Below are 21,407 nucleotides of genomic sequence, written 5' to 3'. Positions count from 1 at the left end.
ATATTAATGTTATAAAAAAAAACTATTAAAAAGTTCCAAATAACATAAATCATTTATGGTTCAAGTTAACCTCTCATTATAATATACTTGTATATTTATTTTAAGGTATAATATAATTTTTTATCCTTAAACTTAGCAATTACGTTCACTTTAGTACCTTTATTTTTTATTCAATTTGGTACCTAAACTTGACAACTAGATTCATTTTAATCACTGAACATGAAAAATATAAAAGTTTGACGATGTGAAGACCGTGTCCCACATCATCATTTGAAAAATAAAAAAATATATATAAATTTTTAGGTGATGACTTGATACAATCTTAGAGTGTCACGTATAGTGTTCTAATAATTGGATCGGTGGTTGAACCGATCAGACTATTGATTCTCAATTCAATTGGTTTGATCGATTCTATTGCTAAAGCAACGAAAATTATATAAATGATTAAAAACTCATAATTAAAAAAAATTAAACCGGTCCAACTACTATTTTTTATACCAATTTTTGATTTTCACCGGTTTTGAATAATTTCTTCAATTTAACCCTTTTATTTGGATTAGCATACCGATTAATTCTCGATCCAATCAGTTCAACCAACCAATCCAGTAATGTTTCAAAAACTCTGTTCACATCATCAACTTTTGAAACAATCTAATTTTAGGAACCAATGAATCTAGTTGTCAAGTTCAAACACCAAAGTAAGCAAAAAAAAAAAAAGTATAGATAGAAAAAATTATATTATCCTATATTTTAATGATAATACTAAAATAAATTACATGCCACTCAAGAATTTTATTATTTTTTCAAAAAAGACCAATGGCAAATTAATAAATTAATAATTAATGACAGACAGAGGGAAGAAATAATAATGAAAAATGCTTGTAAACTCAGATTTTCTTTTGATGCAGAAAGTAGCTCTCATCTGCGGTGGTTTAGTTTGGCTTCGGAGGGGATGGATACCTTTGCTGCGGTGGCTTATTTGGTAGCGGCGACTTAATGGGCTGCGGATCTTTCTTCTGCAGCAAACTCCGAAGGACCGAACTTTGATGAACCGGATTTTCTGCCGTGGGTGTGGAGTATTTATTAAATCAAATTACCACACCAAACTATCATTGAAAATTTAAATTCAAAATAGAATATTATATTAATTAAATCATTCTATTGGCCTAACTATTAATTTAGGAGTTAAATGTTAATTTAAATATGATATAAACCATATAGATCAAATAGTAAATAGACGCTTACAAATTGCATAAATATATTTGATGAAATAAAAAATAATGATGATTTTTAACACGTTATATTCAAAATGCCCATGCAATTTAAATATATTTGATGTGATAGAAGAATAATAAATTTTATGACATAATGACTTATTTAACTCTCCAACTTTATCGATTTTTCGCCTATTTTAGCTTTTAAACTTATATTGTTTGTCAAATCACCTCAAAATGGATGGAAAAGTTAATGTTTGTTAACTTTGTTGATGTAACATTCATATGTATCCATGTTAGCAATTAATTTTTTTTTAAAATTAATTTTTTTAATTAAGTTTAAATAATTTAATAAATTTAATAAATTTTGAATTTTTTAACATTTAAAAATTAATTAATTGCTGATGTAGCAATCCACATGTATGCCACATCAACAAAATTAACCGACGTTAACTTTTCTATCTATTTTAGGGTGATTTGATAAACAATGCAAGTTTAAGGGCAAAAAGATGTGAATAAATAGAGAGCTAAAATGACTTTTTTGCAAAGTCTGAGGGCCAAATAAGTCATTATGCTTTTTTTTTATTCAAATTGCCGGTATAGTAAGTACACACGTATTTACAATTTTGATCCATGTATTTTAAATAGCTGTATATCAAATTTATACCAACATTTAACACCCAAACTAATGGCTAAACCGATGAAAAGACGCGATGGATGCAATTAATTCGAAAAAGAAAACCTTGGAAAGCTGAAAAGAGAGGGATTGTTGCAGCTACCACTGAGAGATAAAGGCACCAAAATGATAAATAAAGAAATAAGAAAGCAAAAATGGTGCAATTGCTCCTTTTTCTCATCAGTTTTTCTTTGGCTTTCTTTTTTCATTAACAAATCTAAAAACCATTTTATAGCGACAAAAACAATTTACTTTTCCTCTCTTAATGTGAACTTGAAATAGTAAGCCATTCGAATTTTCAGCTTTTCTTTCTTTTTTTATGAATATCGAAAAGTCTTAGCCTAGAACTTCAACTTGCAAGGCTTTATTTCCCAGGGACTTCTATTTTGATTAGGTTAAATTTTGCTTTTAGTTCTTGTGTTTTGTGAAAGTCTTGAATTCAACCACTATACTTTAATTTGATCAATCTTAGTCCCTATACTTTTCAAAATGATTAATTTTGATCTTGACCCAAATGATAATAGTTAAATTCATTTGGGTAAATTCAATTACTAGTTATACGGCATGCATTATGCATACAATTAGGGGAGATATCAATTCGGTTTAGTTGGGTTTTTAGATTTTATGAATTATTCATCATGATTCTCAATTCCGCTGGTTCAATTCTCAATTTTTCAATATTATTTAGACTTATTTTGATCAAATGTGCTTTGTTTTATGCTTTTAAATATTATTTGACTAAATTTCAAAACTTTTTCATAAAATATTTCTAAAATTCTTTTCAAGAACTTATAAATTACTTTCAATATTTTAAATATAAAATCTTTATTTCTATATAATAAAAATTTTAAAATAATAATATATTAAATAAAAAATAAAATTTGGTTCAGTTTCAGGTAACTTCAATTTTTAAACTTGCATTCCATAAACCGTTCAAACACCTTAGTTCGGATCGATTTTAGGTTTTACTTGCTTATAAGGCCTACATACAATTATAGATTTAGTCTATATTATTCAATTGGATCATTTTAAGTGTTTATACTTTTCAAATTTAAAATTTCAATCTCAACGCATAATTGATATTGATTTTTAGTGAGTAATATATGGAAATAATAAGTTGATACAATATTACTCATATGATAATGTGCTTGCTATATCAAATTTTAGAAATAACACAACTTAATAGATTTTACAATTATTGCTTAATGAATACTGAAATTTTAACATTTGAAAAGGACAATAAATTATAAAAATAATCAAATTAAGTATACGAACTAAATCATTTCAAAACATAAATCAGACATTACCTACTTAATAACTATAGACAAAACCCACGCATGATTTACGCAAAATAAACTCAAACCCAAATATTAAAAATTTGGAAGCTCAACTTTTGTCGATTGTGCCAAAGCTTCATTCACAACCGAGAACCGATTTCTAAATATTATTGCACATTAATTACTGAAAGTAAAATTATATTGTATGTTAAATATATTAAATTTTAATTATTATTTGAAAATTTTCTATTATAGTATTTAAATTGACAAATTGATATATTTTAATTATATTAAATAATTAAAATAAAAATAATATTTTACGTTAATTATTGTAATTAAAAATATAATAGTTAAACTTAAGTAATTATTAAAAAAGACAGATGGTAAATATTTGGTCTTACTACTCCATTAAACATATAAAACTGATAATTAATGACAAACAGAGGGAAGAAATAACAATGAAAAATGCTTGTAATGGGGAGTTTTTATTTTGATGCATAAAGTAAGTAGCTCCTCATAATCTTTTTTTTTTTTTTTTTCAAATTTCAAGTTATATTTCTGCCGGCTACGGTGGTTTAGGTTGGTTTTGGAGGGGACCGAAGCCTCATATGCACTGGTGTATTTTGTTGTGGTGGCGGTGTACCAGGTACCGGATCCTTCTTCTGCTGCAGGCTACGACAGACCGAGCTTTGAGCAACCAAATTATCTGTCGTAAAGTGGCGTTTGAAATCAAATTAGTATTATATGCAAATTTGAATTTGAGTTAATTACATCAAACATTTTCAGACAAAAGTCCGGATTTTAAATTCTTATTTAAATTTTAATATTATTTTAAAAAATATAATTAAAACATATGGATCAAATTATTAATATACGTGTATTTACTAAACCGACAGTTTGGAATATGTTTATATTATAAAAAGACCCTCATAAATTTTAATATCACTGTATTTTTTTTTTCTAATATGTCGAATTTAAAATGCTCTTGTGGTAAGTATGCATTTGATTATAAATTGATCCTGAGTTTTAAACATTTATGTTAAATCCAAATTGACATTTAATCTCTAGATTATTAATATTTATATTTAACAAAGAAGAAAAAAAGCTCGATTGATACAATACAAATTAGGGGTGTAAATGAGATATAAATGCTCGCAAGTTACTTGAGTTCAACTGTTCAAATTGAAAAAGCTCAAATTAGACTTGGGAAATATGAAGCTGAGTTTGAGCTACTCGAATCAAATTTGAGCTTAGTAATACTTGGTTTGAATTGCTCCCAAACCTTATTAAGCTTTTCATCTTCAATATTGAAAAATTTTATATTATTAAATTATGTTATTGTCATTAATATATATTATTAACCTTAAGCTTAATTATCGAGTTAATCTCAAACTTGAATACGTAAAAACTTAATTGAGTTTCCCAAGATTAATTATATATTAAGCTAAATTCAAGCTTAAAAATAAATATTCAATCCAGTTTAAACTAAATTTCGAGCTCTAAATTTTGAATCAAACTCGAACTTGCCAAGATTTGAATTCATCAGTTCAAGTTGAGAATAATTTAGAATCTCAAAGAAAGTTGAATACAATCATACAATTAATCCTAAAATTAAAAAGAAAGTTAAAAAGATTTCAACCTTGAAAAGCTAAAAGTCGGTAGATAAAAGCACCAAAACGTGAAATAAATTATCCTAAAATAGTAATTTTAATTTCTTTTGTCAATACAATTGCTCTAATTATGAAAATTATTCCAATCAGTAATTGTCATTGAAAATTCTATTAATCCACTAATAAATTGTTGACATGACACATTTGCCTATTGTGTGGTTAACACGTGACATTTTTTTACTTTTAACTAAAGTTAGGATCTCTTTACAATTAGTCTAATTTTTTTTTGATTTATTTGCAACATTAATATTTCAATGGTAACATCATCAACATTTGAATTCTCTTTAAAAAGAGAGAATCCAATAACGATAGTGACGAACCAAGACCATGACTCCACTCAATTCAATGGGCTAACCTACCACTAACGAACCGATGACCTCATCGATTCGACGACCGATCTGATTTAAGAAAAGCATTGATAAACACCTTTAATTCATATTATCTACATAGCAAGTATTGGCGCATGGCCGTAGCTAAGGGATAGGGCCTTGGCCACCTTTTTAAATGGACAACACAACTTTAGTCCCTTCCAATTATAAAATATTCAATTTAAACCTTATGTGTATAAAATTTTTACTTTTACTTTCAACCTTTAAATTTTTAAAATTTTATTTTAGCCCTCAAAATTGAATTTCTAGTTCACCCTTGTTTATACATTTACGGTTTGATCCATTTATTTTAAATATACCCTGTCATATTTAAATTGACATTTAATACGATAGTGAGACTTTCAAAATTCAATCTTAATATTTATAGATAAATTTAAAATTTAGATGGAGAAAAAAAAGAAAAACCAAAATTATTAGAAAGGGAAAAGAATTGAACCTTGGAAAGCTGAAAACGGAGGGATTTCTTCATATGGAACTGATAGATAAAAGCACCAAGACATTAAAATAAGTAATCAGAAAGCATATATGCAGCAGCCACTCCTCTTTCCCTTAATTTCCTCTTTTTCATTTCTAACTTAAAAAAGATACCATTTATAGATAAGCAATATCATTTTACTTTTTCCCTCTGTGTTTGATGTCAACTTCAAATGGTAAAACAACTTCATCCATTAATACAAAACTCGGTTTTCCTTCTTTTAATTTTCCCTGTAACTTCTATTCTGAATACAGTACAATTTCTCTTTTAGGTAAAAGGATTATCAATTTTGAAAGCGAGCAATTAAAGATAATTGATTATACCGTCATTGTTTTTCAACAATTTTACATAAATTTGATTAGTATAATAACAAATTTAGTTATCATATTTACACATTCTATTAATTTGATCATGATTTAACAAATTTAACATGTAATATTTTTATAAACATAATAATGTTGAAGTTAAAATTGTTAAATTTTTAGAATCAAGATCAAATTAACAAAATATATAAATATCAAGAACTAATTTTGTTATTATTACTTAAAATAAAAAAAAAGAGACTAATTTACTTAATTTCAAATTAAGATGATCTAAAATGGTTTTTATTTTTATTTTAAATTTCCCACTAACTTACTAATATGAAACTATGGGTGCAAGAACAATGACGAATATATTATATCTGAAACGGTACCAACAAAATTAATCATTACCTAACAATCTAACACTACTTACTTATACCAAAATAACTCTAAATAAGACCACACATTTAAACCAAAACATGGTGCACAAAGGTTTACAAAATATGATAAACATTAAAAGTTTGTGCCAATTAAACCAAATTAAGACCTATACATGCATTTCATGTAATTAACGTCTGGTCTTCGATCTTTTATTAGAAACTCGACTTGAATTAGTCAGTCAGGTTTGCTGACTTTCTGTTTTTGGTTGCTTTGGTGTGAAGGTTGTGACAACGGCAAAACTTGCACCATTTTAGACATGTTTACGTCATCGTGAGCTTAGCTCATCAGCATAATACAGCCTCATACAAATACTTCAAACCCTGCAAGGCTAAAATTCTCAAATAACTGATATCTGAACCGAACTGGCCCAGCTGATTCAACAGGGAACTGGTTGGTCTCATGGTTCAATGGGGTACATAAAACCGGACCAAACCAGTTGAAACTGAACCATGTTGTTGAAACCAGACCAGACTAGCCGGTTCAACCAGGAACCGATTGGTCTAATGGTTCAACCAGACCGCTTGAAACCAGTTCAACCAGGAACCAATTGGTCTAACAGTTCAACATGGTATATACCATATAAAGCTAGAAATCTGAAGAATTGGCAAGAACCGGATAAAAACTGGGAACCGAGAACCGGTTTCTCGATAATTGTTTATGGGATCCTAAAGTAGTTGAACTATCGCGGACTTTGATTTTCCTTCTGTAAAGTTACCAAATCCATATACAAGATGCTAACATGAAACACTTCATAAAACTGACCCTGAACATGAACAAAACTCTTACAAGGCAAAGGGCATGATAATTTTAGATGGTTCTGTATTACAATAGCTGATAACATGGAACAGATCCTAACTGCTAACCTATTCCAAAATACTGTTTATACTTTCAATTTCCTGTTGGGGAATCCGGAGATTTACCTGCATGTCAACGATGCTGCATAACCTCGTAGAACTACTTAAGCACATCTAAATGTGTCACAAAACCTTTAACTTCTACTTGTTACACATATCAGACATTGAGCCACCTATCTGCTCTGTAAAAGATAATCACGGCAAAGACAGACATATTCACAACAAAAAGACATCACCTTGCTTGTTCCGTTGTAATTAGTACCCCTATTACCCTTTCGAGATCTCTTTGGCCACGATATTCTTCCATTTGTCCTTAAGGTCAACTGGAATACGGGTTGAGTGGAAAACAGGACGACCATGTTCCAAAATTTTCCTCCAGGGGATGTTTTTGTTTACTTGCGATGAGAACTTATGGACCAACTCCTGAAGTCAAGAAAATCAATTCTTGAAATCCTGTAAGAAACACGCATGCCTAAACACTAGTGTGAGGCCTGCAATCTAGCATAAGTAACTATGAATCGGGCCACTTCAGGAGGCAAGGCACCTTTTCCCGGGCATGTGCCGGTAAAGGCAAAAGGCACAAGAAAGGCATGCCTCACCTCTTCAAGATATATTGCACCAAGTCTGTTTCAATTGCTCAAATAAAGAATAGGAGAGAGCAAGTAAAAATCTTTTTGTTAGCATAAAACCACTACTGAGGAAAATATACAGGTGTGCATGTGTATGTCTGAAGCTGAGAACTTAAATATTCTTAACTTAAGGGGATCTTTGTCAGATCAGGAACTGAGGAAAGGCATCCTTTTAATAAGTTGGCAAAGGATGCAGGAAAACTTTTAGAAAATAACTTACACATCTATAGAAAGGAAACATGAATGCATGCTAACCAATTGAAGTTAATACATGTTAGCAAATACAGAATTTGGGAAAGGTAGAAATGAAGTGTCCCTAAATTCATACCTTCAACATATCTTCCTCTTCAGCTGTCCAGTGTAGTCTCCTACGTTTCTCAGTACCCAGTACTGGGAGCAAGCTGCAATTTAGATGAAAAAGTAAGGTAATTTCAGAGCAAAAGAAGTTAACGAAAACCGAAATCCAAAGTATGATACTAGCCACGTGCAATATGAATCTTTTAGAATGTTTCTTTCCTTGAATGAAATATAAAACCAGAGCAACTTACGACCGCTTAGTTGATTTTGCGCGTTCCTCAGATATTTTTACTGCTACAGTTTTTCTCTCTTGGTTCACATTCATATTCTTTGCACTGGTACTTGGTTGAAGTGATGACTTTTCTGGTGAAACAACTTTCAGAGGTTGTGCCTTGTTTGCTCTTTGTTTGTCACGCTTTTGATGTGTGACGAGTGTCTCGGCATCTAAATTGCGTGATACAAATTCAAAGCTTTCAATTACAGGCACTTTTGAACTAGATGGTCGTAATTCCCGTCGGTCGTCACCAATTTCAGCATTTCCACTATCAGAAGAAATTTCTATATCTTCCTCCATCATTTCTCTGTTCCCAACATTTTCAAACCCATGACCTCTAGAGATGTTTTGCTCATTGGATTGTTCTTTCCTTATGACATCAACACCCTGTGTTTCTTCTACAGTTCCTACACCACTTGAACTGGACGGTTGCTTTTGCTGTCGGCCCTCACCAATGTCATCACCTCCACTATCAGAAGAATCTTCTTCAACTTCCTCCATCATTTCTCCGTTCCCAACATTTTCAAACCCATGAGCTCTAGAGATGTTTTGCTCATTGGATTGTTCTTTCCTTATGACATCAACACCCCGTGTTTCATCCTGACTACGATGTCTAGTCTCTTTACCATCATCATTCAGCCCATTTCTACAATCACCACAACCCACTTCCCTTGCCATTGTTGAAACACTTGCTCCCTTCATGCTTACTGTTTCCCCTTCCCGCTCTTTGTTCCTACTATCCCTTCTCAAACATATAAAGTTGGACAATTCCTTCCTTGCCAACATAGCTTCTGTCGTCAAGTCTTTGAACCTGGCCACTTCTTTCTTGTACAAACAATAAGGGCAATAGAATTTACCCATATCATCAAATATGGGTCTCCAAGTCATGCATGCCTCGTGTAAAGCAACTGGGCAACCATTTTCACTGCAGACCAAAACCTGGCCGCTTCCGCTGTTGCATTCAAAACAATACTCTCCATTTAACCAATCAACAACAATGCAGTCTGCATGCTTTCCTCTAACACATCTAGCTACATCATCATCCCCCTTCTCTTCATCACGATCATTCACCTTGTCATCAACATTAACAAGGGCATCACCATTTACATTGCAATTACCCATTCCATCAGCATCAGCATTAGCATCACCACTGCTATTATTATCCTTATCTTGACCAGAACCAGTATCCTCATATGCTCCATGATTCTTACCATCTACATGGCGATCCTCATCACCTTCATGCTATGCCAAAAGTTTATTATAACGAATCATCAAAAACAAGTCATATTAGCTTGACTAAAACATTAGTTTCACTTCTTACAGTATGACAAAACATATAAAAGGCTTCAATCTCTTAAGAAAGTCTCAAAGCAATTTCCATAAATTTTCAACTTTCTCTATAAACAACCGAAAGTTCTATTCCACTATTTTATGATTATTTGACGGTTTGAAATAGCAGTGACAGCACCATCCGCCACAACTAAAGACCTCAATAGCAAATGTTAACAAATTTCACATCAATGCCACAAAGAGCAGTGTAAGTGTGTTAACAAAAAAAATCTCGACTCAAATAGAAAGCATCCAAGTTAATTTTTAGGGTTTCAAAATTTTACCTTATTTGATTTCATGGTATGTCGGGAACTCGAAGGCAAGAGAGCACTTGTATCACGCATTGGAAGAAGATAGAGGGATCGAATACAAAGCAGAGAAAGACGAGGCGTGTTTGAGAAGAGAGACGAGAGTGGGTACTGGGTTTTTTTTTCTTTTGTAAAAGCAAATTTTAAAAGTACTTTTTTTTTATGATTTTATATAAAATTTGGTATTGGTATATTTTTTGTTACATTAACTTATTATTTTATATTTTTATTTTGAAATAAAAAATAAAAAAAAGTTTTATATTATTAAGTCTACGAATGATTTCACCTTTAAGTTGCGGGTTCTCGAGAAAGAACAAAATGTAGAAGAAATAAAAAAGAATGATTTCCCGAGAAACAAACAGAGAGCAAGAAAAAAAAAAGGGGGAAAAGAGAAAGGTACCTGACAACGGAGAGGAAGGGAGACAGTCGAGGGGTTTGAAGAGGGTATTGAATTTCTAACTCCAGACTTAACAACTCCAACTTTTCTTCCCATTTTCATTTCTTAGAGATTTTTTTGAGATTTTCCTTCGAATTTTATTTGGTAATTTTCTTTTCTCCCGATGTTTTAAGTCGTTATCGGAGGAATCGCTGCTGTAGGAAGCATTTTGGTAACGGGGCTTGGCTATTGATTTGCAATCCTCACGGTGGTTCGTGTTTTGAGGAGGAAGATGAAAGCCTGTGTAGGCCTACGGGTAAATCGGGCATTGGGATTTGGTGGATTCGGCTTTAACCAAGCCTAGCCGGTAGTAGCCACATTCATTCGGGCCAATAACTTAATATTTAGTCATTTAGTCCCTGAACTTGGCAAATTTTTTCAACTTAATCCATGCTTTTTCTGGTCCACACTAATTGTGGAACTTGACAAATTTTCAATCTTTTTACATGCAAGATCTAAAATGCCCATAGGTACACCTGTTTATAAAAGGATTAATGTGTTTTAAATATACTCAACATTAAGGATTCAATTATTTAGAGACAAATTTAAAATTTGAACCATAATTAAAGAGTAGTGAATTGAGAAAAATAAAAATATCAAAGGGTTATTAAAGAAAATAACCTTGTCTATCTGATATAAGAAAAAGAGAGAAAAATAACGAAGTTAAAACTTCAACAAAAAATCAAAACAATGAATCAATGTATCATCCTCCCATACATTGCCAAAAGTCTTTGAAAAAGATCAAACAAAGGGAAATTTTTTAAATCAATTAATCAATCTTAACGGACGAGAAAAGATAATGAACAAAATAGAATGATGTGATGAAACCAATGGTACCAGTAGCCAACATGATCGCAACCGCCATGATCATTGAGTAACCGAGGTAAAGAACAGCTGAAACCGGGCCACTCAAGCTCTGTAAGTCGAAGACAAGGTAGTTGATGGAGTAGAGGAAGACATAGAGCGAGACGGAACCGGATGCGAAGAATGCGTTCCACCACCATCGCCAATCCTCGACACAAAGATGCATGTAAGTGAGGACAACAGATACTTCAGCACAAACGATGATGAGGAGTAGAAGGACGATAAGCAAGAAACCGAAGACATAGTAAAACCTGCCGAGCCAAATGCTTGAAAGGATGAAGAAGAGTTCGATGAAGAGGGTTCCAAATGGAAGGGTACCAGCACCGAGAACAAGTAGCCATGATGGATATTTGCGTGCAGGGATTTCTCGTGGGATTTGGTTGGTTCGTACAGGGTATTGGATAGGTTCAGCTCGGGTACCGAAGTATCCTCCTAAGAGAGTGAGCGGAACCGAAATGCAGAACCAGAGAGATAAGAGTATGAAGTAGAGAGAAATCGGGATTGCACCGGTACTTTTGCTGCCCCATAGAATGAAATTCAATGCTGTAAGGATAACAAAGACGATTCCTGGGAAGAAGCATGCAACTGACCAGGAAAGAGACCTCCATCCTTCTGCAGTTCCTTTGAGAGTTCTCCAAAGACAAACAGCGACATATCCGGCAGCTATACCTAAGAAAAGATAGAGAATGATCATCCCGGTGAGTAGCATTCCTCGTGAAGCCGGTGACATGAAACCCAAAGCTGCAAAAACTATAGTGACTAAAGCCATTCCCATAATCTGAACTCCATCACCAATCATCACGCAGAGAAGCTTCGAGTGATTAGGTTCTCTGAAAACATCACCCACGACAAGCTTCCATCCGGAAAGCTCCTCATTCATTTGTGCTTGAGCTTCTTTGTCAAGTTCCTCGTACCTTGTCAAATCCCTCCTTACGGTTCTCAATAAAATAACAAACACAATACCGGCTAAGAAAGTGATCACCATTAGAGAATTTAGAATCGAGAACCAGTGGACGCGTGAACCTTCCATCTTCAAATAAGCATCCCAACGAGACGGCCATCTGATATCACTTTTCACGAATTCAACCTCATAAGTAAAAGAGATCCTCTCTTGTTCCCGTATTATCTGCGATTTGTCTAGCTCCAATGGGCAGTTCACAGAGGAGATATTGTCATACATGTGAAGTTTAGTCATGACTTCTGGATCATATTTAACACTACACGGAATAACCTCGAAACCAACAATCTCAAAACCCGAAGCTTTCGTCTTATCAGCTTCGGAAATCACACCCATCCCTTCTTCCCCGGTCCCGATTATCTGCACACCACTCCCTTCATACTCATGAACCAAAACTTTAAACTTAAGGTGATTGATAATGTAATCATCATTACTATTTGGCGGAGTATACCCAATCGGGAATCCCGTCCATTGAATGTTAACCCCATTTTGTTTCGTAATCCTCATAACAGGCAAATTATCGAGAATCATATTCACTTGATACAAATCTCGAGTCCTTTGTTTCAAAAGCTTAACCTCGCGCTCGTTCAAAGGACTGGTAGTGCATAGGTAAAGAGACTCATTCACATTCATTCGAAACCGATAAGGTGAGTTATCGATCTGATCTCCCATTAGAAGCTCACCGAGATTCTCGGCACTTTTCTTAATCCCACCCATCGGTTTACAGTAAGGAAGACTGTAATAACTAAACGGAAGCTCGGTTTCGATTGAAGTCAAGGAATTAATTTTAGCATATATAGCATCTTTAGTCGAATACGTATGCATGTAACTCCCAGGCAAGTAAAATCCATAACAATGATGAACAAATAGAATCAATAATTGAAAACCCCAACAGATTCCAGGCATGTTTCCCATTGATAGCTGCAGATCTTGAAAAATTACAGAGCTATACCCTAAATTGAAGCATTCAATATGAAAATGGAATCTACACAATTCACAAACAACAGGTTTTTCAACATTTAGTTTCAAACATTGATTAAACTAAAAAAAAATCCAAAACGAAGAAAACCCAGATTGAGAATTTGCATATTAGATCCAAATTCATAACAATAGATTGAGAATTGGAAGAATAAGATCTAAAAACAAAAACCCATATTAGTAAAATGCTGAAAAAACAATAAAAAAAGAAGATTGGAGGAAGAACCTGAGAAAGATCTAGCAGATCAGAGTCTCCTTGCCTTTTTGCTTCTTAATAGTTTAAGCTATTAGGAATTTTGCAAATAATCTGAAGATCATTGAACAGAGAGATTGGGGTTATATATATATAATGTAGGTGAGGAATGTAAGAACATATATGAACAAACCGAATAAAAAGAAATGGAAATTTGAGCTAGAGTCACAGTGACAGAGATGTCTGTTCCGGTTAGATGCTTATTGTCGGGTTTGGATCCAGTTTATGCGTGATATTATTAGCATAATTCAAAATTGTTAGGGTAAATTACATCAATGGTATCTAAATTTTGTTTAAAATTACATTTTGGTCATTCAACTTTCAAATCTTACAAAACTGTACTAACGTACAAAATGATCCCTCAATCGTTAAAGATTAAATATGTCATATATTTCCCACTTGTTTTGCCACCTAACGTGTTCGACTTGGTTCATGAACACTTTGGCCTTTTCCTCAATGGGACGGAATTGTTGGATGTTCCGTCTTGTTTGAATTTTTGAACCATGGAGTATACCTGCATTGAGGAAACGATAAAGATTGAAGTAGGATTGATAGCAATAAGCGGAAAGTTTTTAAGCTGTGTTGCTCTGGTTCTTCATTTTTCTTGACATAACTCTATTCGGATCCCGTGTTCCACGTATATTCAAAATAGATTGAAGGACTCTCTAAATACATAGAAAACTATAAAAACCTGTACGTATCAATGTTGGATTAAAGATTCTAAAGCTTTTTCGAACTTTCTTCTGTTATATCATTCTAACCGGAGCTTATAAAGATGTTGAAATCTAGAAGCTACTTGGAATATCAATCATGAAATACCTTCCTTACAGACGATGTCAATCCCATCCTCGAAACGGCTTCGCAGTCCAAAAGCTTCCAATCCGTGGCGTTTATGTCATCCTCTTCGAACAAGACATGCTTTCCACCTACATACCAACAGAGTGAAAACAAAGGATACTTAATGAGGAGCAATATGTACGAATATATACATGTTCGAGAGAAAGCTCAGAACCTTTAAGATGTAACACCAACAACTCGACATAGATCTTACGGCGAATGTGACTGAAAACATGGACAAATTCCCCGACAAGTTCCCTAGAAATTACGTTACAGTTCTTTGGAGGGTTAAGTTTAAATGATTTCTTCAATAGTTGATCAATTAGTTTTCTCCTCATGGATAAGTCAGCTTCTTCATCCAATGTAACACACGGGAACTCCCAAAGACCGGCAAGTAAACCTTCGTCCGGCCGTTTGACGAGAAGGACTCTGCTGTTGGATTTGGTTTGTTGCAATCTATCTTGGCTTCTGGATATCTCCACAACACTGACGGTGGAAAAATCATTTCTTTGTTTGGTTTTTACCACTTTCATAGGATAATCCATCACCATAACTGACTCATCATTTCTGGAATTATGTAACGCACGACATTGGCTCGAAACAGGACACGAAGTGCAGTTTGGGTTCAATGGGGTGCATAAAGTTGCACCAAGTTCCATTAGTGACTGGTTAAAATCCCCAGGTCGTGAAGGATCGACGAGTTGAGCTGCTAGCTTCCTGTATGAAGACAGAATCATTTCACAATTCCTAATCCCGGACAGAGAATAATTGTAAAAGAATTGAAACCAGAGGTGTTGCAGACACTAATAAAGCTCACCAGAAGTTCTTGACAGTAGTTTTGTCTTTTGGATTAGCGGAAATTGCCTTTAGTCTTGCAAGCACCCTAACTACATTTCCATCAACAACAGGCACTACCTGTTTGAATGCTATTGAAGCGATTGCTCCGGCCGTATAATCTCCTATTCCGGGAACCTTCCTCAAGGCAAAAACAGTATTCGGGAACTCACTTCCCTCAGCAACAATCATCTTGGCTCCCTAACATGAATATTTATGCATCAATAAACATTTTGGCCAGTTTTTATCCACAAATTGTAATCAAATGCAATACAATCATCATGGACATAGCCATACATGAAAGTACCAAACTGGGAAAGGTAAAAGTACCATGAAGGCTACTGTATTACAAGTCAGATTGTATTTTGTTCCTTTTACTCAATAAATAGACGAATTAATCTCTATATTAGTTCAAAGAGCATATTAGCCATTTCTCTTGAAAGTTTCATCCATTTGTAATTAAAAAAGGACTTGACTGACAGAATAACCAGATGATGATATGTTGCTCTTTAATGCATAGAGACCAATTTACTTACTTTTTGAATAAATGAGCAAAATACAATATGAATACCGGACCTCCATCATACTTTTAGAATTCGAGTAACATAGCAGCTAACATCAATGGCCAAAAAGGAAAACTAGAGCTTACCTCTAGAAGAAAACGAGCTCTTCTGTAATACCCTAACCCAGCCCACATCTCATTCACTTCCTGCAAAAAAATACCATAAAAAACAAAAGAATTAAACTTCAATTTAAACCCCCAACCACCGTAAACAAACAAATAGAACAAAGATAAAATCAAATCAGATCAAAAGCATTATAGAGACCTCAAGAGAAGCTTGGGAAAGGTGTTGAAGAGTAGGCCATTTTAACATCCAACGATTATAATAATCAATTACAGTTTGAACCCTTGTTTGTTGCAGCATCACTTCCGAAACCCATACTCCATATGCTCTCTTTTCTTCTTCTTCTTCTTCTTGAACATTTTCGCCATTTTCTGATTTTTTTGTTGATGTTCTCCATGGGAGGTCTCTTTGGTTCTTGTCGTACCATTCTAACAACGATGCCCTTATTTTGTGGGTATCTTCTTCGCTAAACAAATCTTCTATGTCACCTATCTGTTCTTCTTGCTTGATCAACTGTGGTCTCTTCGTTTTGTTGGTCTTCGCCATTGATAGATGAGATAGCAAATTGGGGTTGATTTTTTTGAAGTAAGACCAGCTGCTGTTGATGAGTGCCGTTTGAAATTCGATCCCGCGCGTGGGGAAGGGCAAGTAAAAGGGAAAGGCAACCATACCAAATCCCAAACCGAACCGAACCAAACCCGACTCACCGCTCCAACTCAACGAACTCAACGAAACGAAAGTTATATTGCATTATACGTCCTTAAATTATAACTTAGATTTTAAATTAATCCTAAACTTTAAAAACATTTTAATCGAGATATCAAAATATCATTATTATAAATTTTTCAGTCTAGCCATTAACGTAGATAATAAATATTAACTTAAATATGACATAGAATATATTTAAAACAAGTAAATTAAATTATAAATATATGTATACTTATTATATGGACTCACCTTGTGAACAACGTGGGTTTAATTTGATTTTTTTAAATTGTGTTCCTAAATTTAATTTGGGCGTTTGACGCTGATTTTTTTTTAAATGGGTTTTTTTTTCATGTTAAAAGTTGTCCTAAACTATTAATTTTATCTTATTTTACCAAAATGTGTACCACATTCAATAAGAATGTGCCATGTGCCACATTCTCATTGATTAATAGGTAAATAGGGATGAAATTAATAGTTTAGGAACTCTTGAGGACCAATTTGACAATTTGGGTATAATATAGAGGTTAGTTTACTAATACATCAATATAATTACACTCAAGTTATAAATGTAATATGAGGCTAATTGCCCAACCTCTTCTAACTACGATTCAAATTCTAAATTAGTCCCAAATTCTAAAATGTTTTCATTGAGTCCTCAAAGCATCATTATCATTTCATTAAGCATATTCATTAGTGTTAGTGTTAAATGTCAACTCATATATGACATTAGACTTATTTAAAATTGTATATCAATTTGTAAACAAATATGTACATATCGCATTAATATATTGAATATGACATGTCAATTTGATTCACGTGCTTTAAATACGCTTTGCATCAAATCCAATGAGTAAGTTAAACATTTAAACCAATTATTAGATTGATAAAAAGATTTAATCGATACAATTTAAAACTTCAAAAACTCAATTACAACATTTTAAACTTTAAGACCAATTTGAAAATTGAATGATAGTTTGAGGACATATGATGAAACTAACCTTATAGTAACAAGATTTTATTTTGACGTTAAAAGTATCATGGAGGCCCTTATATTAGGAGCCAATTGCATTTTGCCCCTCTACTAAAAAAATGAGCAAATTAGTCTTTGTGCGTTAGATCAAAAGGTAAATTGGTTATTTTATTAAAAAATTTATCTATTTGTACTATTAAAAACTAGTGTGGACAATGACATGTCATATATCATGTGTACTTCATATTGACGTACAAAAAATAATTTTTAATGGTAGAAATGGATGAAATTTTTAACATAGGAAAAAGTTTGCTCTTTGATCTAATGTATAGAGACTAATTTACTTATTTTTTAAGTAGAGAGAGTAAAATGTAATATGCCTCTAAGTATAGTGGCCACTATGGTGCATTTACCCATTTTGACTGTCTTTGTATGACACTGAAGACTCAACAAACTACGTGGCAAATACTGATTGGTTCGAGACTCCAGTTTATCTCCATCATATACCACAGACTAACATATCCTCTGAGGATTCCGAGAATAGTGGAGCACGATCACCCTAGCTTTCAGATGCTTACGTGGAACTCATCCATCCATCCATCCATTAACCCACAATCAAGATAATCACAAATTTACATGATTAGTTTACTTCTAAAAACATTATAACACCTTAGTAATGGAGTACCAGATTTCAGTAAGCTATTAAATTACTATGGAAAAGTGATTTTTTATATACACATTTTTCCCTTTTTGGTAGATGAACTTATAAAGAAGAAAAGAGAGAGAGAGAGAGAGAGAGAGAGAGCAAACGAAGAAGGAGAAGAAGAAGAAGAAGATAATGGAGGTTGGGTTTTTAGGATTGGGAATAATGGGCAAAGCCATGTCAATGAATTTGCTGAAGAATGGATTTAAAGTCACTGTTTGGAATAGAACCCTTTCTAAGGTAGTTTCCATGACTCTCAACCTAAAAAAAAGTGATTTTTTTTTCTTACTTTTTCTTTGGATTATTATCGTCAATCTGTTGCAAACTGTTCCCATTTTGAGATCTGATTGATGGGTTTGCTTTTGTTTTTAGTTTTATGTATTGGGTTTAAAAAAAAATCAAAACTTTGATTGTGTTTTATTGTGTAAATTTGCAGTGTAATGAATTAGTGGCTCATGGTGCATCAATTGGAAAAACCCCAGCTGAAGTGATTAACAAGTGTACGATCACCATTGCTATGCTATCTGATCCTGCTGCTGCTCTTTCGGTAAACACTGATTCTTTTTTGTGTATGTGCATACAAATTGAATCTCAATGAACTGTCATAACAAGGAAAATTTGTGTTTTGATGATTGCTTAGGTTGTTCTCGACAAAGACGGTGTTCTTGAACAAATTTGCGGCGGTAAAGGTTACATCGACATGTCGACCGTCGATCCCGAAACTTCTTGCAAGATCAATGAGGTTATTAGATACTTGTTTGATGGTGTTTCTTTAATGTTTCAAAGTAAATAATGGCATGTTGGTTGGATCATTTTTTTTTCGTGTTTAACACTCCTATTTGATGCATATTGTTGCACGATTGAGCATACATATTGTGTTTATACTTAAAAAAGAGTGGGTTGAATGAATGAATCTACTCATGTAGGCGATTACATCGAAAGGTGGACGATTCCTTGAGGCCCCTGTTTCCGGTAGTAAACAGCCTGCAGAAACCGGTCAACTGGTGATTCTTGCTGCTGGAGACAAGGTAAGTTCGTGATTGACACGTGTTTGGACATGAGTATCGAGATATGACTCGGAAAACTTGCTCTATTTTGTTAGTCATGTATTTCTAGATAGAAGAATTATATGTTAAGGCCAATTAGAACAAACTAAATGTGCCATTTTATCAAAAGCTTATGTGAACTACGCAGATTTCTGGGTTTTTTTAGGATAACCAAAAGATCATAGTATGGTTTGATCATTTTCTTTGAAATACTCGTGTTTGATATGTTATAAGTTTATATTCATAGTGTGATGAAACTCATCCTTTTCCGTAAGATATCGTACTGGAGCTTCTATCAAATCACATTCTAAGCTTAAATGTTTGAGTTATTAACTGTTTGTAAATGTAGGCATTGTATGAAGCAGCAATTCCGGCTTTCGATATCTTGGGGAAGAAGTCTTTCTTCTTGGGACAAGTCGGAAATGGAGCTAAAATGAAACTTGTTGTCAACATGATTATGGGCAGGTAATGGTGGCTCATTTCGCTTTTTCATTTCCTTTTTACTTTTCGGAACACGAGTATGAGGATATGACCTTTCAAAGACTCTAAATGCATGAAAAAACTTACACCTGAATCAAGTAACATAGTTTCGGTTCAATGAATAAGTTGGAATAATCAGTTTTCAATTCTCTTACTACGAATTAAGAACTACATGAACTCGAAATCAAGGATCATAGTTCATTTTCCCTTTGCAGTATGATGAATGCATTTTCAGAGGGACTCACACTAGCTGATCGAAGTGGACTGAACCCACATGACCTTCTTGATGTGCTGGTAAGATCACAACTGATCGAATATTCTGTCAAGTTGTGGCAAATCGGTATGACGGCCTACTTTGTTACAGGACTTGGGTGCCATTGCTAATCCGATGTTCAAAGGGAAAGGACCAGCGATGCTCCAAAACAACTATTCCCCTGCATTTCCTTTAAAACATCAACAGAAAGACATGAGGTTGGCTCTTGCCCTGGGGGATGAAAATTCAGTACCGATGCCAGTAGCTGCTGCTTCCAATGAGGTTTTTCTGTTCTTTCAATCTTTGCTTGCTGTTTTTACTCGACCTCTATTGGATAAGGATACCTGTCCACAACTGGAATGTTTAATTTTGTTTCTTTGAAGGGTCTTGAAGAATCATATCTCTATACCCCATACTTGAAATATGCCTCAACTAGGTAAAAGTATTATGGAAGCCCCTATATTAGAAGTCACATTGCATTTTGGCCCCTCTACTCAAAAAATGGGCAAATTAATTCTTGGATGTTAGACCAAAGAGTAAATTGATCATTTATTTTAAAATTTTCATCCCTTTGTACTGATAAAAGCTGATGAGACTGACGGAATAATCAAATAATGACATATGACATGCCACATGTATCTCATTATGAATACAACGACCAGTTTTTAATAGTAAAAATTGATGAATTTTTTAATACAAGTATCAGTTTCCTTTTTGTTCTAACGTATATGGACCAATTTGCCCATTTTGTGAGTATAGGAGACAAAATGCAATTCAACTTCTCTTATAGGGGCCTTTACAGTACTTTTACCGCCTCAAACACGAGTATCAGAAATAAAAAACTTGATTTGTTATTACTTTTTTTATTTTTTGGGTTTGCAGGCTTTTAAGAAGGCTAGAAGCATGGGATTGGGAGACATGGATTTTTCAGCAGTGTTTGAGACCTTGAAGGTTCTTAAACATTCATCTTAATATATCGCATGGATTTATAAATGTCATGAAAACACGAACAAGGTAGGGGACTATATACTGATTTAGGGTTTTGATTCTTACTTTTGAACAACCATTCAGTATGGAGCTGGAATTTTAGTGCTACAATAAATAAATATAATTATATGAGAAATTAATATGGTATGATAAGTTATTGAGATGCATAACTAATCAATCATTGAAGTTTTGGAAGTCTTGAGATTTTTTTCATGACGGAGTGTTCACGTTTTATCATTTATACCTTCTTTACCACGTATTATATATTTATCATTTTAGTCTTCAAATGCTAGCGAATCTGCAAAGATTAAAAAATAGAAAGATAAAAGCTTTAGAGGA

General features: G+C 33.5%; 4 protein-coding genes across 8 annotated transcripts; 1 reads left to right on the top strand and 3 right to left on the bottom strand.

Annotated features, from left to right (window-relative positions):
- Window positions 1-7,115: 7,115 nt before the first annotated feature.
- Window positions 7,116-10,869, bottom strand: LOC128031873 (uncharacterized). Of its 5 annotated transcripts, none has more exons than XM_012617885.2 (4): window positions 10,536-10,866; window positions 8,476-9,740; window positions 8,256-8,328; window positions 7,116-7,721 (listed from the first exon to the last, which is right to left on the bottom strand). In XM_012617885.2, the coding sequence occupies exons 1-4, from the start codon at window positions 10,632-10,634 to the stop codon at window positions 7,566-7,568; spliced, it is 1,593 nt and encodes a 530-aa protein (XP_012473339.1). In that variant the 5' UTR covers window positions 10,635-10,866; the 3' UTR covers window positions 7,116-7,565. The 5 variants fall into 5 exon arrangements, with proteins under 5 accessions (XP_012473339.1, XP_012473376.1, XP_012473343.1 ...); XM_012617922.2 differs by having other exon boundaries at window positions 8,476-9,733; window positions 10,536-10,863; XM_012617889.2 differs by lacking the exon at window positions 10,536-10,866 and adding an exon at window positions 10,112-10,475.
- Window positions 10,870-11,226: 357 nt separating this feature from the next.
- Window positions 11,227-13,753, bottom strand: LOC128031874 (transmembrane 9 superfamily member 12-like). Its single transcript, XM_052633499.1, has 2 exons — window positions 13,598-13,753; window positions 11,227-13,378 (listed from the first exon to the last, which is right to left on the bottom strand). The coding sequence occupies exon 2, from the start codon at window positions 13,306-13,308 to the stop codon at window positions 11,341-11,343; it is 1,968 nt and encodes a 655-aa protein (XP_052489459.1). The 5' UTR covers window positions 13,309-13,378; window positions 13,598-13,753; the 3' UTR covers window positions 11,227-11,340.
- A 150-nt stretch (window positions 13,754-13,903) lies between these two features.
- On the bottom strand, window positions 13,904-16,550 carry LOC105790315 (adenine DNA glycosylase). Its single transcript, XM_012617896.2, has 6 exons — window positions 16,123-16,550; window positions 15,945-16,004; window positions 15,279-15,496; window positions 14,637-15,178; window positions 14,444-14,550; window positions 13,904-14,138 (listed from the first exon to the last, which is right to left on the bottom strand). Exons 1-6 carry the CDS (start codon window positions 16,465-16,467, stop codon window positions 14,055-14,057), a joined length of 1,356 nt encoding a protein of 451 aa, XP_012473350.2. The 5' UTR covers window positions 16,468-16,550; the 3' UTR covers window positions 13,904-14,054.
- Window positions 16,551-18,272: 1,722 nt separating this feature from the next.
- On the top strand, window positions 18,273-21,215 carry LOC105790362 (glyoxylate/succinic semialdehyde reductase 1). Its single transcript, XM_012617932.2, has 8 exons — window positions 18,273-18,542; window positions 18,739-18,849; window positions 18,943-19,044; window positions 19,229-19,330; window positions 19,698-19,813; window positions 20,044-20,122; window positions 20,193-20,363; window positions 20,964-21,215. The coding sequence occupies exons 1-8, from the start codon at window positions 18,438-18,440 to the stop codon at window positions 21,051-21,053; spliced, it is 876 nt and encodes a 291-aa protein (XP_012473386.1). The 5' UTR covers window positions 18,273-18,437; the 3' UTR covers window positions 21,054-21,215.
- The last annotated feature ends 192 nt before the right edge of the window (window positions 21,216-21,407 follow it).

This window comes from Gossypium raimondii, chromosome 7 (genome assembly GCF_025698545.1).
Source record: "Gossypium raimondii isolate GPD5lz chromosome 7, ASM2569854v1, whole genome shotgun sequence".
Taxonomy (NCBI): Eukaryota; Viridiplantae; Streptophyta; class Magnoliopsida; order Malvales; family Malvaceae; genus Gossypium; species Gossypium raimondii.
The sequence above is the reverse complement of the archived record's forward strand: the minus strand, read 5'-3'. Positions and strand labels throughout refer to the sequence as shown.

Bases quoted from the DNA above. Each gene is read 5' to 3' on its own strand.
- LOC128031873 (XM_012617885.2), bottom strand. From the start codon at position 10,634: ATGAAAATGGGAAGAAAAGTTGGAGTTGTTAAGTCTGGAGTTAGAAAT. The intron at 8,329-8,475 runs GTAAGTTGCTCT...TCTAAATTGCAG, and splicing joins GCAAAATCAACTAAGCGGTC to CTTGCTCCCAGTACTGGGTA. The intron at 7,722-8,255 runs GTATGAATTTAG...TCTTGACTTCAG, and splicing joins AAGAGGAAGATATGTTGAAG to GAGTTGGTCCATAAGTTCTC.
- LOC105790362 (XM_012617932.2), top strand. From the start codon at position 18,438: ATGGAGGTTGGGTTTTTAGGATTGGGAATAATGGGCAAAGCCATGTCA. The intron at 18,543-18,738 runs GTAGTTTCCATG...GTAAATTTGCAG, and splicing joins GGAATAGAACCCTTTCTAAG to TGTAATGAATTAGTGGCTCA. The intron at 20,123-20,192 runs GTAAGATCACAA...ACTTTGTTACAG, and splicing joins ATGACCTTCTTGATGTGCTG to GACTTGGGTGCCATTGCTAA.
- LOC128031874 (XM_052633499.1), bottom strand. From the start codon at position 13,308: ATGGGAAACATGCCTGGAATCTGTTGGGGTTTTCAATTATTGATTCTA.
- LOC105790315 (XM_012617896.2), bottom strand. From the start codon at position 16,467: ATGGCGAAGACCAACAAAACGAAGAGACCACAGTTGATCAAGCAAGAA. The intron at 16,005-16,122 runs GTCTCTATAATG...ATTTTTTTGCAG, and splicing joins TTTCCCAAGCTTCTCTTGAG to GAAGTGAATGAGATGTGGGC. The intron at 15,179-15,278 runs GTGAGCTTTATT...GTCTTCATACAG, and splicing joins ACTACTGTCAAGAACTTCTG to GAAGCTAGCAGCTCAACTCG.